The 15,209-nt window shown below is 42.1% G+C and overlaps 1 protein-coding gene across 1 annotated transcript; it reads left to right on the forward strand.

Moving 5' to 3' along the window:
- The first annotated feature begins 1,431 nt into the window (after nucleotides 1-1,431).
- Nucleotides 1,432-8,986, forward strand: LOC132381268 (pepsin A-like). The gene is made up of 10 exons (XM_059950650.1): nucleotides 1,432-1,487; nucleotides 1,591-1,753; nucleotides 2,327-2,444; nucleotides 3,130-3,248; nucleotides 4,969-5,168; nucleotides 5,877-5,996; nucleotides 6,852-6,983; nucleotides 8,046-8,061; nucleotides 8,545-8,640; nucleotides 8,770-8,986. Exons 1-10 carry the CDS (start codon nucleotides 1,432-1,434, stop codon nucleotides 8,914-8,916), a joined length of 1,167 nt encoding a protein of 388 aa, XP_059806633.1. The 3' UTR covers nucleotides 8,917-8,986.
- Nucleotides 8,987-15,209: the final 6,223 nt, after the last annotated feature.

The raw sequence follows: 15,209 nt of genomic DNA on the forward strand, positions 1-15,209 counted from the left end.
CCTGATCTGCACCATGATCCTCCCCATTCATGTACTTACCCAAACTTCTCTTAAATGTTGCAATCAAACTCGAGTCCTCCACTTCCACTGACAGCTCATTCCACACTCTCACCATCTTCTGAGTCATGATGGTCCCCTCTCAAATTTTCCTTAAATATTTTACCTTTCACCCTTAACCTATTTCCTGTACTTCCTGTCTTATCCAACCTCAATAAAAAATGCCTGCTTCCATTGACAATATCCATTCCCATTAACATTCTGTACACAACTATCGAATTTCCTCACGTTCTCCTTCGCTGCAGGGATGAAGTCCAGGTTGATGCAACCTTTCCTTGTTCCTCAGGTCCTCAAGTCCTAGCAACACCCTTGTAAATTTTCTCCGTCCTCTTTCAATCTGCCTGATATCTTTCCAGTAGATAGGTGACCAGAACTGCACACAATACTCCAAATTTGGCCTGACCCACGTCTTAGGCAACTTCAAGACAACAGCCCAGTTATCTGATTTATGAAGGTCAATGTGGCAAAAGCACATGTCAGGCAGCACGGTAACGTAGTGGTTGGTGCAACGCTTTACAAAACTAACTGTAAAATAGGGATCAATTTCCCATGTTGTCTGTAAGGAGTTTGTACATTCTCCCCGTGACCATGTAGATTTCTTCCAAGTGCTCTGATTTCCTCCCACATTCCAAAGACTTTTGCTTAGGGTCAGTAAGCTGTGGGCATGCTATATTGGCACCAGAAGTGTCGTGATACTTTCAGGCTGCCTTGCACAATCCTCGCTGATTTGACTTGACACAAATGACAGATTTCCCTGCATATGAGAAGGTCTGCAGATGCTGGAAATCCAAAGCAACGCACATAAAGTGCTGGAGGAACTCAGCAGGTCAGGCAGCATCTGTGGAAGTGAATAAACTGTCAATATTTAAATTTACTCTGGTCTTTGAACTTAGTTGGTGTCACAAAATTATGAGAGACATAGACATCATAGCCAGTCAATGATGCCAACCTCCATTCTTTGTCAGGTCTCACTGATGAAGATGAGGCCTCAATGGGAAGACCAGATACAATAAATGACTGTGGTGGATTCACAAGTAAAGGGCTACGTCACCTGGAACTACCTCACCTGGAAGGACTGTTTAGGTTTCAGTCGCTTGATAAAACAGTTCTTAATCTAATTTCTGATTGTGTTATCTGTGATAAGACTTTAATTCCACAGCACTTAACATACTTTATTATAAATCAACTTCTATATTGAAGGGTGTCCTGAATAGAATGTGTTTTATCAAAGATAAACTGATCACGAGGACCATTATATTTACTTCTCATGTGGAATGATTGTATCTGTGTCCATGTGACAATGATTCCTTGAGTATAAATATTAGGGCTCAGAGGCCCGATGTCAGATTCTGAAAGGAATCCAATCGATTCAACATGAAGTGGTTACTCCTTGCCTTTGTATGCATCCAGCTCTCTGATGCCGTCATCAGGTAGGATCATTTTAACCAAATCTTAATGGTTTTGGCAATTAATTTTTCTCCCCAAGGAACAATAACAGATGCTGACTTTCTTAACTTATTTCTCACTTTACAGAGTTCCTTTACGTAAAGGAAAATCTGCCCGAGATGTTCTTCGGGAGAAGGGATTGTTGGAAGATTTCCTCAGGAAACATCCATATGATCCCTGCACAAAGTTCAAAGGTGCTTGTTCCATTGAAACTTTGGCATCAGATGAGCCTATGACCAACTATATGGATGTAAGTAATCCTTGACTGCTATGATCTGAAATGTGGGGTGAAGGAACTCTTGACCTTCTCAATGAAAATGGTGTAACATTTCTATTGTTTTTCGAGCGAGTTCCTATTTGAAGAGAAGAACAGGAGGTGCAGAAGGAATAGTCCCTTCAGAATGCTGATCGGGGGAGCAGTGGTGGGGAGATGAGTCCAGTGGTGGAATCCTGTAGAGTCTGATAGAAATGATGGGATATGATCCATTGAATGTGGAAGCTAGTCAGGTGGAGGGTGGGGACAAGAGGAACCCTATTCCAGTTCCTGCTGGGAAAAGAGATGGTGTGATAAGAAGTGGAAAATTGGTAACATGGTGAATTGCTTTCCGATTAGTAAAATTCCACCTATCACCTCCCAGCTTCTTATTTCATCCCACTCGTACACCCACCCACAGTTCTTCCCTCTTACCTGGGTGTACGTATCAGCTGCGAGTTTGTACTCCAGCCTCTCTTACTTCTGTCTTCTTCCCCTTTCCTCTCCAGTCTTTATGAAGGCAATCACACTTAATCCGAGTAACCAAGGACATCTTGTTTTTGCTGACAGATGTCATACTACGGAGCCATCAGCATCGGTAACCCCCCACAGAGCTTCACTGTCATCTTTGATACTGGCTCATCCAACCTCTGGGTCCCATCGGTCTACTGCAGCCAGACACCATGCGGTAAGAAAATATAACAATGATATTAACATATTTACCAGTTCTGACACTGAAAGGTAGGGCCCTCTGGAGTGTTAGAGAATAGAGGGACCTAGAGATACAAGTACATGTTTCCCTGAATGTGGTAGACGTTGTGGTGAAGAAGGGTTTTGACATTCTGGCCTTCATCAGTCAGGGTATTGGGTATAGAAGATCAGATGTTGCTGAAGCCACAGCTGGAATATTGTGTACAGGTTTGATCATGACTCTACAGGAAAGATGTTGTTAAGCTGGAAAGCGTGTGAAAGGGAACTATGAGGACATTGCTGGGACTCGGCGTACATTATATGTTAAATGAATGTCGCAGCATTGAAACAGACGTTGAATTGTTTTGCTTCCATTAATGAGACAGTCCATGGACGTGCAGCAGACAGCCTGCAAGTGTTGTCTTGCTTCTGCCCCCAGCGTGGCGTGACCACAACTTAGTCTCCCTCATGTCTTTGGAATGTGGGTGGAAACTGGGGCTCTGGTCGGGTGAGGGGTAGAATGTTTGCAACTTGGCTCAAGGGGAAATCTCGGAGTCTGCCAGCCCTGCGATGCTTGGTGTGCTTTTGACGAGTCTTAGGGAACGATTGACCGGGGTTTGCTAGGCACAGGGTGATATATTGAAACTTTTTGTTTCATTGATGAAATGGATGTTTCTTTGCAGTGAAGCACCACAGATTCAACCCATCCCAGTCCTCAACCTTCCGCACGAATAATAAGTATCTGTCCATCACGTATGGGACAGGAAGTATGACCGGTTTTCTGGGATATGATACTCTGAGAGTAAGTGAACTCTTCACCCTCATAACTCAAACCACAGTGATACCGCTACTACAAAACTCGGAGATCCAAACTGATACAACATTCTCAATATTATTGATGACTATTTATTTATTGTTATTTTATGGTGTTGCTTTTCCTGTCTTTATTTGCACATTTCTTGTTTGCCCATCTTCGGGTGCAATTTGTTTTCATTAATTCTTTGTTCTACTGTGAATGCCCACAAGAAAATGAATCTCGGGGTGGTATATGGTGGCATATAATAAGTTGAATAAATGAAACTGATAAGTGGATGTGGAATGGCTTTGCTAGGCAAGGCTTGGACCTTTGGGTTTATTTGACAGAATTCCAATTTCAAGACAAATTTTCACCAATTTATAGCCAAAAGTATATTTGCTAATACTCAGATTTGGATTCAGGTATATCATATTATGCTGTGAAATGGTTTGTTTCATTTCACAAACCAACGTACCTAAGGATGAACTGGAGGCATGTATTCCTGTGCCAACGTAGCATACCCACTGTAACACAGAGCTTGACAATCTGAACAAACCATGTAACAACAGTGAAAGAAGCCCTGTTCCTCCCTCCTTCCAACCACCTTCCTACCCACACACCCACAGACACACAGCCCTCTCTCCCCAGGACAGGCCATCCGTGACCTCTGTGGATTTGGAGATCCGGGGCCCCTGCCATCGTTTATCGCACAATCGTTGAAACTGTGCTTACAAAATTAGGTCCAATCATGAATTTAATCACAAACCTATACAGCATGGATATAGTCTCCTTGGCCCATCAACAACCATTAACTTTGTGCCTGCATTGATCTACTCTTTATAATTCCCTGCACATTCTTCTCAACTCCTCCTTCTGAGCGTCATTATCTGAGATGACTATGTTGATATCATACTTTAAAACAGCTTCTTCCCCTCCCCTGCCATCCGACTTCTGAATAGACATTGAACCCATGAAGACAACCTCACCTCTTTGCTTTACTTCTTTTTGTCCTTCTTATTTAATTTCACTCATAAATATATACATACACACACTTTATATGTATGTATTTACTATAATCTGTAGTTCACCTCTCTATTATTGTACAGCAAACTCAAAGATAACAAATTTAATGACATATCAGAATCAGAATCAGAGTTAATATCACCGTTATGAAAATTGTTCAGTTTACAGGGGTAGTGCAATGAAATACATGATGAATAAATATGGAGAGACAGAACCGTGTTACTCTAAATATATATATATATATATGTTTATTAATTTTAATCAGAAATAAGGAATACAAAATAAGAGAATAAAAAATTTACACACTTAAAAATCTGGGGGAACTCAGCAGGCCAGGCAGCATCTAGGGAACAGGGTACAGTTGATATTTTGGGCCAAAAACCATGCTGAACATGTATTAGTTCAGCATGAATCGTCCTTTAGTCTTTCTCAACAACCTCTAGTTTTCTAGCTCTTGAATAATTTACAGTGACCAATTAACCAATCAATCAGCATGTCTTTGGGAATGAGAGAAAATCAGATCAGACAGAAAGAACCCACCTGATCACAGGGGATGATCTACAAACCCCATGCGGGAAATACCAGAGGCCGGGTTTGAACCTTGGTCACTGGCCTTGTGAGGCAGCAGCTCCATGAGCTGTGCCCATGTGCGGCCTGAAAGGATAAATATCTGATTAATTTCTCTGTAAATCTGTTTCACCAGCTTTCTAACCTTGTGATCAATGGACAAGAGTTTGGATTAAGTAAGACTGAACCCGGCAGTTTCTTCTCCTACTGTAATTTCGACGGTATTTTGGGCTTGGGCTATCCATCGCTTGCGGCAGAAGGAGCCACTACAGTGTTTGACAACATGATGTCTCAGCATCTGGTTTCACAGCCACTCTTTTCTGTCTACTTGACAAGGTTAGCACTTTGTAACTCCTTCCTTCACTACCGGAGAATCTGTAATGTGACATGTTAATTTGGTTGGTACCAACATCACTTCTTCTTCAGACAATTCTGGTTATTTATTTTAGTTCAATGGGATTCTAGGAATTAAATCGAGAATATAAAATAGGGATGATGTTGAAAACTTAAAAAGCAGATTACTGGGTCCGGTCCAACATGTCAGGTCAGGGCTGATGACGTTAATTGAACTGGAAGTTGAAGACATTTTGGTCTCCAGCCAGGTAAAGATGTCCATCATTCTCAGAGTTTTGTTGTTACTTCAGCTTGGAGAACTCATTTAAGGTCTAGAGTGACTTGAATACGTGGATAGGAAAGGCTTAGGAAGACACGGAACAGACGGGGGCAAGTGGGATTGGTGTAAATGGTGAGTATGGATGAGTTGGAGTAAATGCCCCTTTTCCATGCTGTGTGACTCTGACTCTATAAATGCATGTTTTTCTTGCAATATTAATGAAATTATTCCTTTAAAGATTTAAAGATTAGCTTTATTTTTTGCATGTATCTTGAAACTTGCTGATGTGTTTCAGGGATGTGCTGGGGACAGCCTGAGAGTGTCACCTCACTTCTGGTGACTACACATCATGCCTACAACTTACTAACCAAAATCTGTACATCTTTTGAGCGTTTAAATCTGAGATATTCTTATTTAACGTTGTTTTCCAGGACAGATGGCGAATCTGGAAGTGAAGTCCTTTTTGGTGGAATTGACTCAAGCCGCTACACTGGCCCAATCTACTGGGTCCCTGTTACCCAGGAGGCCTATTGGCAAATTGAGATCCAGAGGTAAGTGGTATCTCCATCTGAGGTATTCTCTCACTGATCGGCCATTGATGATTAAGTTTCAGTGAGTTAAACCAGTTATATAGTTAGAATTTATAGAGAAAACAATTGTTAGAGTCATGATGAGGCTACAGTGTGGATGGAGGAGCAACTCCTAATATTCCATCTGAGCAGCCTCCTCTCTGCTGGCATGAAGATTGATTTTTCTAACTTCCGATAATTTTTCCTCATTCCTGTTCTCTCTTTATCCATGACCTGTTCTGGGTCCCCTCTCACCCCTTCTCCTTCTTTTACATCTCGCAAGTCATCTCTCATCCTCCGTTGGTCCAAAGAGAAAATCCCTAGCTCACTCAACCTACCTCATGAGATATGCTCTCTAATCCAGGCAACATCCTGGTAAATCTCCTCTGCACACTTTCTAAAACTTCCTCATCCTTCCTATAATGAGGCAATCAGAACTAAACACAATAGTCCAAGTACGATCGAACTAGATATAACGAATACTTCAGCTTGATGATGAGATTTTCCAAATTATGTTCTTGAATTTCGGACTCAATTCTGAACTGCTTCTGCAACCTATACACACAACTTCAAGAACTCCTAAACTCATATTCTCAGTTTTAGTTATTTTAATTGGCACAATTTGTCATTTTTGCACATTGGTTGTATGTCAGTCTTTGCTTATTGATAGTTTTCATAATATCTATTGTGTTTCTTTATTTGTCTGTCATTGAATGTCAGGGTAGTACAGTACAGGGTGACATATACGTACTTTGATAATAAGTTGAATTTGACTCTGATTTTGGCAATAAATCCAAATCAGCATTTTTGGCTAACACTATGATGTTTCTCCCTCAGAGTGACAGTCAACGGCCAGATTGTGGCTTGCCCTCAAGGTTGCCCTGGCATCGTTGATACTGGAACTTCTCTTGTCGCTGTTGGCGGAAATTACATTGGCAAAATTCAGCAAAGCATTGGAGCAACTCCAAAGTATTATGGGGCTGATTGGCCAGTGGTCTGTACTCAGATGGCTGTAAATTCAGTATACAGTCAGCACATTGAGTTAATGAAATTATATGTCATGTCAGCAGCAATAATTCTAGAAAGAAACGGCTAGGATTAACAAATCCATTGACAATGTGACAACCACGAACCGCTGGATGAACTCAGCAGGCCAGGCAGTTTCTATAGAAAAGAATAAACAGTCAATGTTTCATACCGAGTTGCTTCATCAGGCCTGGAAAGAAAGAGAAGTTAGAGGTAGAAGGTGGGGGAGAGGGACGGAAGAGGTACAAGGTGACATGTGAAATCAGTGGGAGAGGGGTGAAATAAAGAGATGGGAAGTTGATTGGAGAAAGAGATAAAGGGCCGGAGAAGGGGGAATCTGATAGAAGAGGACAGATAACCATGGAAGAAGGTGAAGGGGAAGAACAGGAAAGGGAGATGATGGGCAGGTAAGGAGATCAGGTGGAAGAGGGAAACAGGAATGAGGAATGGTGAAGGAGTGGTGTGTGGGTGGGGCAATTTCCAGAAGTGTGAGAAATCATTGTTTGTGCCATGAGGTTGGAGGCTATCCAGATGGAATAGAAGCTGTTGCTCCTCCGACTGATTGTGGCCTCATCGCGACAGAAGAGGAAGGAGGCCATGGATTGTGTTTTATCATCATTGTACATTCAACCTTTCTCTATTAGTTGTAAAAGCATTAAAGCATGGAAATACACATTGGGTCAGGCAGTGCCTGTGGAGAGAGAAATAAAGGAAAGAGAGACTTTAGATGCTGAAAATCCTGATGAAGGGTCTTTGTCTGAAACATCAACTGTTCATTCCTCTCCATAGACTCTGCCTGACCAGTTGAGTTCCTCCAGCATTTATAGTGAGGGAGAAATAAAGTAGTGATACACGTTGATGACTTTACATCAGAAGTGGCCGGTTTTGGAAAGTCTGTCGATCAGAAATGACGGATTTCACCGATGATTTCTGAGGTCTGTAACAAACCTAATTATTAGATGATGTGGTCTTACTAATGTAAGATCAGAGAAAACAAAGTCAGAGTAGGAATGGGATGGAAATTTAAAATAACAACTTTCTCGGAAGTTAGGGTCATCCCTGTGGTTGGAATTAAGGTGCTATGCAAAGTGGCTACCCTATCTGCCTCTGGTTTCTCTGGTGGAGGTGAGGCCACAGAATGAACACCCAATGCACAAATTTAAAAAGAAGTGTGGTGAGGATGTTTTCAATAGTCTAGGACCAGAGAACACAGCCTCAGAAGAGAAGGGTATCCTGTTAGAACTGTTATGAAGAGGCATTTCTTTAGCCAGAGGGTGGTGTATCAGTGGAAGTTGTTGGCAATGTTGGCTGTGGAGGCCATGTCAGTGAATATATTTAAAGCAGTGTAGACAGTTTCTTGATTAAGGGGAAGGCAGATGAATGGGATTGAGAGGTAATGTAAGTCAGGTATGATCAAAAGGCAGAGAAGACTGGATGGGCTGAATGGCTCAGTTCTGCTCCTATGTCTGATGGTCTAAATATTGTTGCTCTTCTTTCACAGTACACCATAAATTGCAACAATATTGGCAATATGCCTGATGTGGTCTTCACCATCAATGGATATGACTTCACTCTGCCTGCCTCAGCCTACACACTGAAGGTACGTGATTCATCAAATGTACAGGGGATGAGAATTTCAAGGGATGCATTCATTAACCTTGCACAGTTTAATGATCATTTATTGAGTGGACACTTGACCTGGTGTTAATTGCTCTCCATTTCCTTCCAGACCAGTTACTATAACACGGTCAGCTGCTCCAGTGGATTTAGCGGCACTGGTGGAAACCTCTGGATTTTGGGAGATGTCTTCATTAGAGAATATTACTCCATCTTCGACAGAGGAAACAACCGAGTGGGATTGGCTAAGGCCATCTAACTTGCCCCTCAGTATTCCCATTGAAGGTCCATCCCAGTTCAAATTTGCAGGTTGACTTAAGCCATCTCATTTGTCATCTGACCATACTGTATCAAAGATCAGGGTGTCACTTTCAGAATCCTGAAGGTAAAGGCACCGTATAGAATGCTGGGCTTTCACTTAAATGAACATGCAAAAAGAGGGGTAACTGAAATAAGCGCCTGGCCAGGATGGGATTTTAAAGGACCAATCTATGAATTTTCGGTCTGGACTGGACTGGATATGCAAATATTGAGATCATGTAATTATGCCTCTTCTCAGATTGCCTAGCACCTTTCCTCTCTTCTTTCCTGATTTCCCTCTTCAGTTGTGATTTCCAGTGCTTCACTCCTGAACCATTCTCAGGGAGTGAAATCTGGTTTGATGTAAATGTGAGCTGAACATCACACAGCCTATTGTTCTATCCTGTGGGATATATCTATAATTAGTTCTTAAAAATATTGAATAAAATTTAATCATGAGATGCACATTACAAGAATTCTAGTTCCTTTTTCTTTGAATGAGTGCATGCATGTGTGTGTGTGTGTGTGTGTGTGTGTGTGTGTCTGCATTTAAAGTCAAGTCAATTCTATTGTCATTTAACTATGGACTTGTATACTGTCAGGTGAGACAATGTTTCTCTGAACCAGGGTGTAAAGCACTGTAGTACATATTACACACAGTAAGTTATGAAAGTATGAATGAAACCTACAGATGGATTACACACAAATAAACAATGCAAAGCGCATAAACTAAATGTTGTAAGTTACAGAACAGATTAACCAGTGACATTTTGAATGCAATGCATGAGGGAGTTCAGAAAGCTAATGTCCTGAGGGAAGATATTGTTCCCATCCTGACCGTTTTTGTTTTAATGCACCGGTGTCTCTTGCCTGATGGTAGAAAGTCAAACAGGGTGCTGGATGATGGGTGGGATCCTTGATAGTACGAAGGGCCCTTTGTACGTAGCGCTCCTGATAAATGTATCCGATGGATGTTAGGGAGACCTCTGAATGGTGCTCCAATAAAATTCCTTTAAGATGGGGAAGTGGCGGACCATCATTGCCCTCAATCTCCTTAGGAAATCGAGATTCTGCTGTGTATTCTTCTTCAAGGACATGTTATTAAGGGACCAGGTGATGTTATCCTTGATATGAATGGCGTGATTATCTCCTCCCAAGGGGAGCCATGTATTCACAGTGGGAGTTGGTCCATCTGCACTTTCCTGATAGAAACGTAGAAAGTAGGTGCAGGAGTAGGCCATTCGGCCCTTTGAGCCTGCACCGCCATTCAGTATGATCATGGCTAATCATCCAACTCAGAACCCTGTACCTGCTTTCTCTCCATACCCCCTGATCCCTTTAGCCACAAGGGCCATATCTAACTTCCTCTTAAATATAGCCAATGAACCTCAGAATAGAGAGATGTCTACCTAGAACAGAGATGAGGAAGAATTTCTTTAGCCCGAGGGAAGTGAATCAGGGACATTCATTGCCAGAGGTGACAATGGAGAGCAAGTCATTGAATATATCTGAAGCTCTGATTGATAGATTCTTGATTAGTCAGGGCGTCAAAATTTACAGGGAGAGGACAGGGGCTGAGAGGGATAATAAATCAGCCATGATGAAATGGTGGGGCAGGTTCAATGGGCCAAATGGCCTAATTCTGTTCTAGTGTCTTACGGTCTTATGGACTGAGCCACACGTTGAAGGTCTGACTGGCCAGCTGTTGTGCACTCTCTATCCCTGGTGCAATTCTGAACTATCTTCATTAACTCTGAAATCACGTAGACAGGTCATTATCTGCATTGACTGGCCCCGCCTTGCTCCTTTCTAACAAACGAGCTCGGTGCTGCACAGGTCTTCATTAGAAGTGCTGGTAAAGGCTGCAGAGTCTCTGTTTTCCATACTCCCCTTCTCAGTCATTTCCCCTGCTACCAAACTCCTCACTTGTGAGTTACTCAGGAATTTCCTCCTGGTGGCCAGTGTTGTCGGCACGAGTTTACAATAAGTTTTCCAGATATCCTGAATTACAAACAGACAACCCAGCCTTCGACATTTCACTTCCAGCTTTGAAGCACTGACTGCTTATCTGGCTTAAATTCCATCAGAAATCTATCTTAATTCTATAATTGATGTGCCATCCGAACATGGAACAGAGAACATATAACATAGAATATAGAACATAGAACAGTACAGCTCAGTACAGACCCTTTGACCCACAATGTTTTTAACCCCTTTTAACCTACTCCAGATCAGACCAAGCCATCCCTCCCAATTAACCCTCCATTTCTCTATCACCCATCCGCCTAAAAGTCCTTTAACCGTCCAAAACGTATCAGCTTCTACTACCACGTCCAGCAGTGTGTTCCACACACCTACCACTCTCTGTGTAAAAGAACTTACCTCTGAAATGCCCCCTATACTTTTGCCTTGAAGTTATGCTCCCTTGTATTAGCCATTTCTACCCTGGGAAAAAGGAGCTGACTGTTCATTTTATCACCTTGTACTCCTCTGTCAAGTCACCTCACTCCAAAGGGAAAAGCCCTAGCTTGCTCAACCTATCCTCATAATCCTGATAAATGTCCTCTGCGCCCTCTCTAAAGTTTCCACATCCTTCCTGTAAGAACTGAACATAATAAACATCCAACTAAAACTGATATACTGAAAAAAATAAGATTTAATTGTCATATGAATGCTGAACTTTTTCAAAAACTACGAGAGTATTTCCTGTGCCTGAGTTCCAGTAAAATTACTAATCCGTTTCGAAAGGCATGCTTGCCATTGTTTCTGCTCCCTGTATTCTAACAGAACCATCTCCCCTGTGGGTAGATATCAAGTCTGTGCCATCAGAAGGAATGTTGAGATGGAAATGGTGAGATTGAGATTAAGCTGAAGGAGACAGAGGTGAAACAGATAAACATCAAACCCAAGGCCATGCCGCTGAAAAATGTAGAGAACTAGGAAGTTTGTCCACTGGTTTTCATTGCCACAGATGCTGTAGAGGCCAAGTTATTGGAGATATTTAAAACAGAGATGATAGGGTCTTCATTCCTCAGGGTGTCAAAGGTTACGGGTAGAAGACAAGAATGGGGTTGAAACATAGAAACGTACAAAATAGGTGCAGGAGTAGGCCATTCGGCCATGTGAGCCTGCACCGCCATTCAGTATGTTCATGGCTGATCATCCAACTCAGAACCCTGTACCTGCTTTCTCTCCGTACCCCCTGATCCCTTTAGCCACAAGGGCCATATCTAACTTCCTCTTAAATATATCCAATGAACCGGCCTCAACTGTTTCCTGTGGCACAGAATTCCACATATTCACCACTCTCTGTGTGAAGAAGTTTTTCCTCATCTCGGTCCTAAAAGGCTTCCCCTTTATCCTTAAACTGTGACCCCTCGTTCTGGACTTCCCCAACATCGGAAACAATCTTCCTGCACCTAGCCTGTCCAATCCCTTTAGAATTTTATACATTTCAATAAGATCCCCACTGAGTCTTCTAAATTCCTGTGAGTTTAAGCCTAGTCGATCCAGTCTTCCTTCATATAAAAGTCCTGCCATCCCAGAAATCAATCTGGTGAACCTTCTCTGTGCTCCCTCTATGGCAAGAATATCTTTCCTCAGATTAGGGGACCAAAAGTGCACACAATATTCTAGGTGCGGTCTCACCAAGGCCTTGTACAACTGCAGTAGAACCTCCCTGCTCCTGTACTCAAATCCTTTTGCTATGAATGCCAACATACCATTTGCCTTTTTCACCGCCTGCTGTACCTGCATGCCCACCTTCAATGACTGGTGTACAATGACACCCAGGTCTCGTTGCACCTCCCCTTTTCCTAATCGGCCACTGTTCAGATATTAATCTGTTTTCCTGTTCTTGTAACCAAAGTGGATAACCTCACATTTATCCACATTAAATTGCATCTGCCATGAATTTGCCCACTCACCTAACCTATCCAAGTCACCCTGCATCCTCTTAGCATCCTGCTCACAGCTAACATTGCCGTCCAGCTTCGTGTCATCCACAAACTTGGAGATGCTGTATTTAATTCCCTTGTCTAAATCATTAATATATATTGTAAACAACTGGGGTCCCAGCACTGAGCCTTACGGTACCCCACTAGTCACTGCCTGCCATTCTGAAAAGGTCCCGTTTACTCCCACTCTTTGCTTCCTGTCTGCCAACTAATTCTCTATCTGCATCAATACCATACCGCCAATACCGTGTGCTTTAAGTTTGCACACTAATCTCCAGTGTGGGACCTTGTCAAAAGCCTTTTGAAAATCTAAATATACCACATCCACTGGTTCCCCCTATCCACTCTACTAGTTACATCTTCAAAAAATTCTGTAAGATTCGTCAGACATGATTTTCCTTTCACAAATCCATGCTGACTTTGTCCGATGATTTCACCTCTTTCCAAATGTGCTGTTATCACATCTTTGATAACTGACTCTAGCATTTTCCCTACCACCGATGTCAGAGTAACCGGCATATAATTCCCCGGTTTCTCTCTCCCTCTTTTTTAAAAAGTGGGGTTACATTAGCCACCCTCCAATCCTCAGGAACGAATCCAGAATCTAAGGAGTTTTGAAAAATTATCACTAATGCGTCCATTATTTCTTGGGCTACTTCCTTAAGCACTCTGGGATGCAGACCATCTGGCCCTGGGGATTTATCTGCCTTTAATCCCTTCAATTTACCTAACACCAATTCCCTACTAACATGTATTTCCCTCAGTTCCTCCATCTCACTAGACCCTCAGTCCTTTACTATTTCCGGAAGATTATTTATGTCCTCCTTAGTGAAGACAGAACCAAAGTAGTTATTCAATTGGTCTGCCATGTCTTTGTTCCCTATGATCAATTCACCTGTTTCTGACTGTAAAGGACCTACATTTGTCTTGACCAATCTTTTTCTTTTCACATATCTATAAAAGCTTTTACAGTCAGTTTTTATGTTTCCTGCCAGCTTTCTCTCATAATCTTCTTTCCGTTTCCTAATTAAGCCCTTTGTCCTCCTCTGCTGGTCTCTGAATTTCTCCCAGTCCTCAGGAGTGCCGCTTTTTTTTGCTAATTTATATGTTTCTTCTTTGGATTTGATACTATCACTAATTTCCCTTGTCAGCCACGGGTACACTACCTTCCCTGGTTTATTCTTTTGCCAAACTGGGATGAACAATTCTTGTAGTTCATCCATGTGATCTTTAAATGCTTGCCATTGCATATAGACCGTCAACCCTTTAAGTATCATTTGCCAGTCTATCTTAGCTAATTCACGTCTCATACCTTCAAAGTTACCCTTCTTTAAGTTCAGAATCTTTGTTTCTGAATTAACTATGTCACTCTCCATCTTAATGAAGAATTCCACCATATTATGGTCACTCTTACCCAAGGGGCCTCGCACGACAAGATTGCACACTAACCCTTCCTCATTGCTCAATACCCAATCTAGAATGGCCTGCTCTCTAGTTGGTTCCTCGACATGTTGGTTCAGAAAACCATCCCGCATACATTCCAAGAAATCCTCTTCCTCAGCACCCTTACCAATTTGGTTCACTCAATCTTTATGTAGATTGAAGTCACCCATTATAACTACTATTCCTTTATTGCACACATTTCCAATTTTCTGTTTAATGCCATCCCCAACCTCACTACTACTGTTAGGTGGCCTGTACAATACTCCCACCAGCGTTTTCTGCCCCTTAATGTTATGCAGCTCTACCCATATCAATTACCCATCCTCCAGGCTAATGTCTTTCCTTTCTATTGCGTTAATCACTTCCCTAACCAGCAATGCTACCCCACCTCCTTTTCTTTCCTGTCCATCCCTCCTGAATATTGAATATCCCTGGATATTGAGCTCCCATCCTTGGTCACCCTGGAGCCATGTCTCTGTGATCCCAACTATATCATATTCATTAATAACTATCTGCACATTCAATTCATCCACCTTGTTACGAATGCTCCTCGCATTGACAGACAAAGTCTTCAGGCTTGTTTTTACAACACTCTTAGCCCTTATACAATTGTGTTAAAAAGTGGCTCTTTTTGCTTTTTGCCCTGGATTGGCCTGCCTGCCACTTTTACTTTTCACCTGACTACTTTTTGCTTCTACCCTCATTTTACACCCCTCTGTCTCTCTGCACTTGTTCCCATCCCCCTGCCACATCAGTTTAAATCCTCCTGAACAGCAGTTGTCCTGATGTCCACAATGATTTCCTTGTTCTTCTCCGTGTTTTGACTTAGCTTGTTCTTCTCACATCAATCCAC

This window comes from Hypanus sabinus, chromosome 25 (genome assembly GCF_030144855.1).
Source record: "Hypanus sabinus isolate sHypSab1 chromosome 25, sHypSab1.hap1, whole genome shotgun sequence".
Lineage (NCBI taxonomy): Eukaryota > Metazoa > Chordata > Chondrichthyes > Myliobatiformes > Dasyatidae > Hypanus > Hypanus sabinus.

Coding starts and splice junctions, on each gene's coding strand:
- LOC132381268 (XM_059950650.1), top strand. CDS start 1,432: ATGAAGTGGTTACTCCTTGCCTTTGTATGCATCCAGCTCTCTGATGCC. Junction 5,169..5,876: donor TTTTCTGTCTACTTGACAAG/GTTAGCACTTTG, acceptor GTTGTTTTCCAG/GACAGATGGCGAATCTGGAA. Junction 8,641..8,769: donor CCTCAGCCTACACACTGAAG/GTACGTGATTCA, acceptor ATTTCCTTCCAG/ACCAGTTACTATAACACGGT.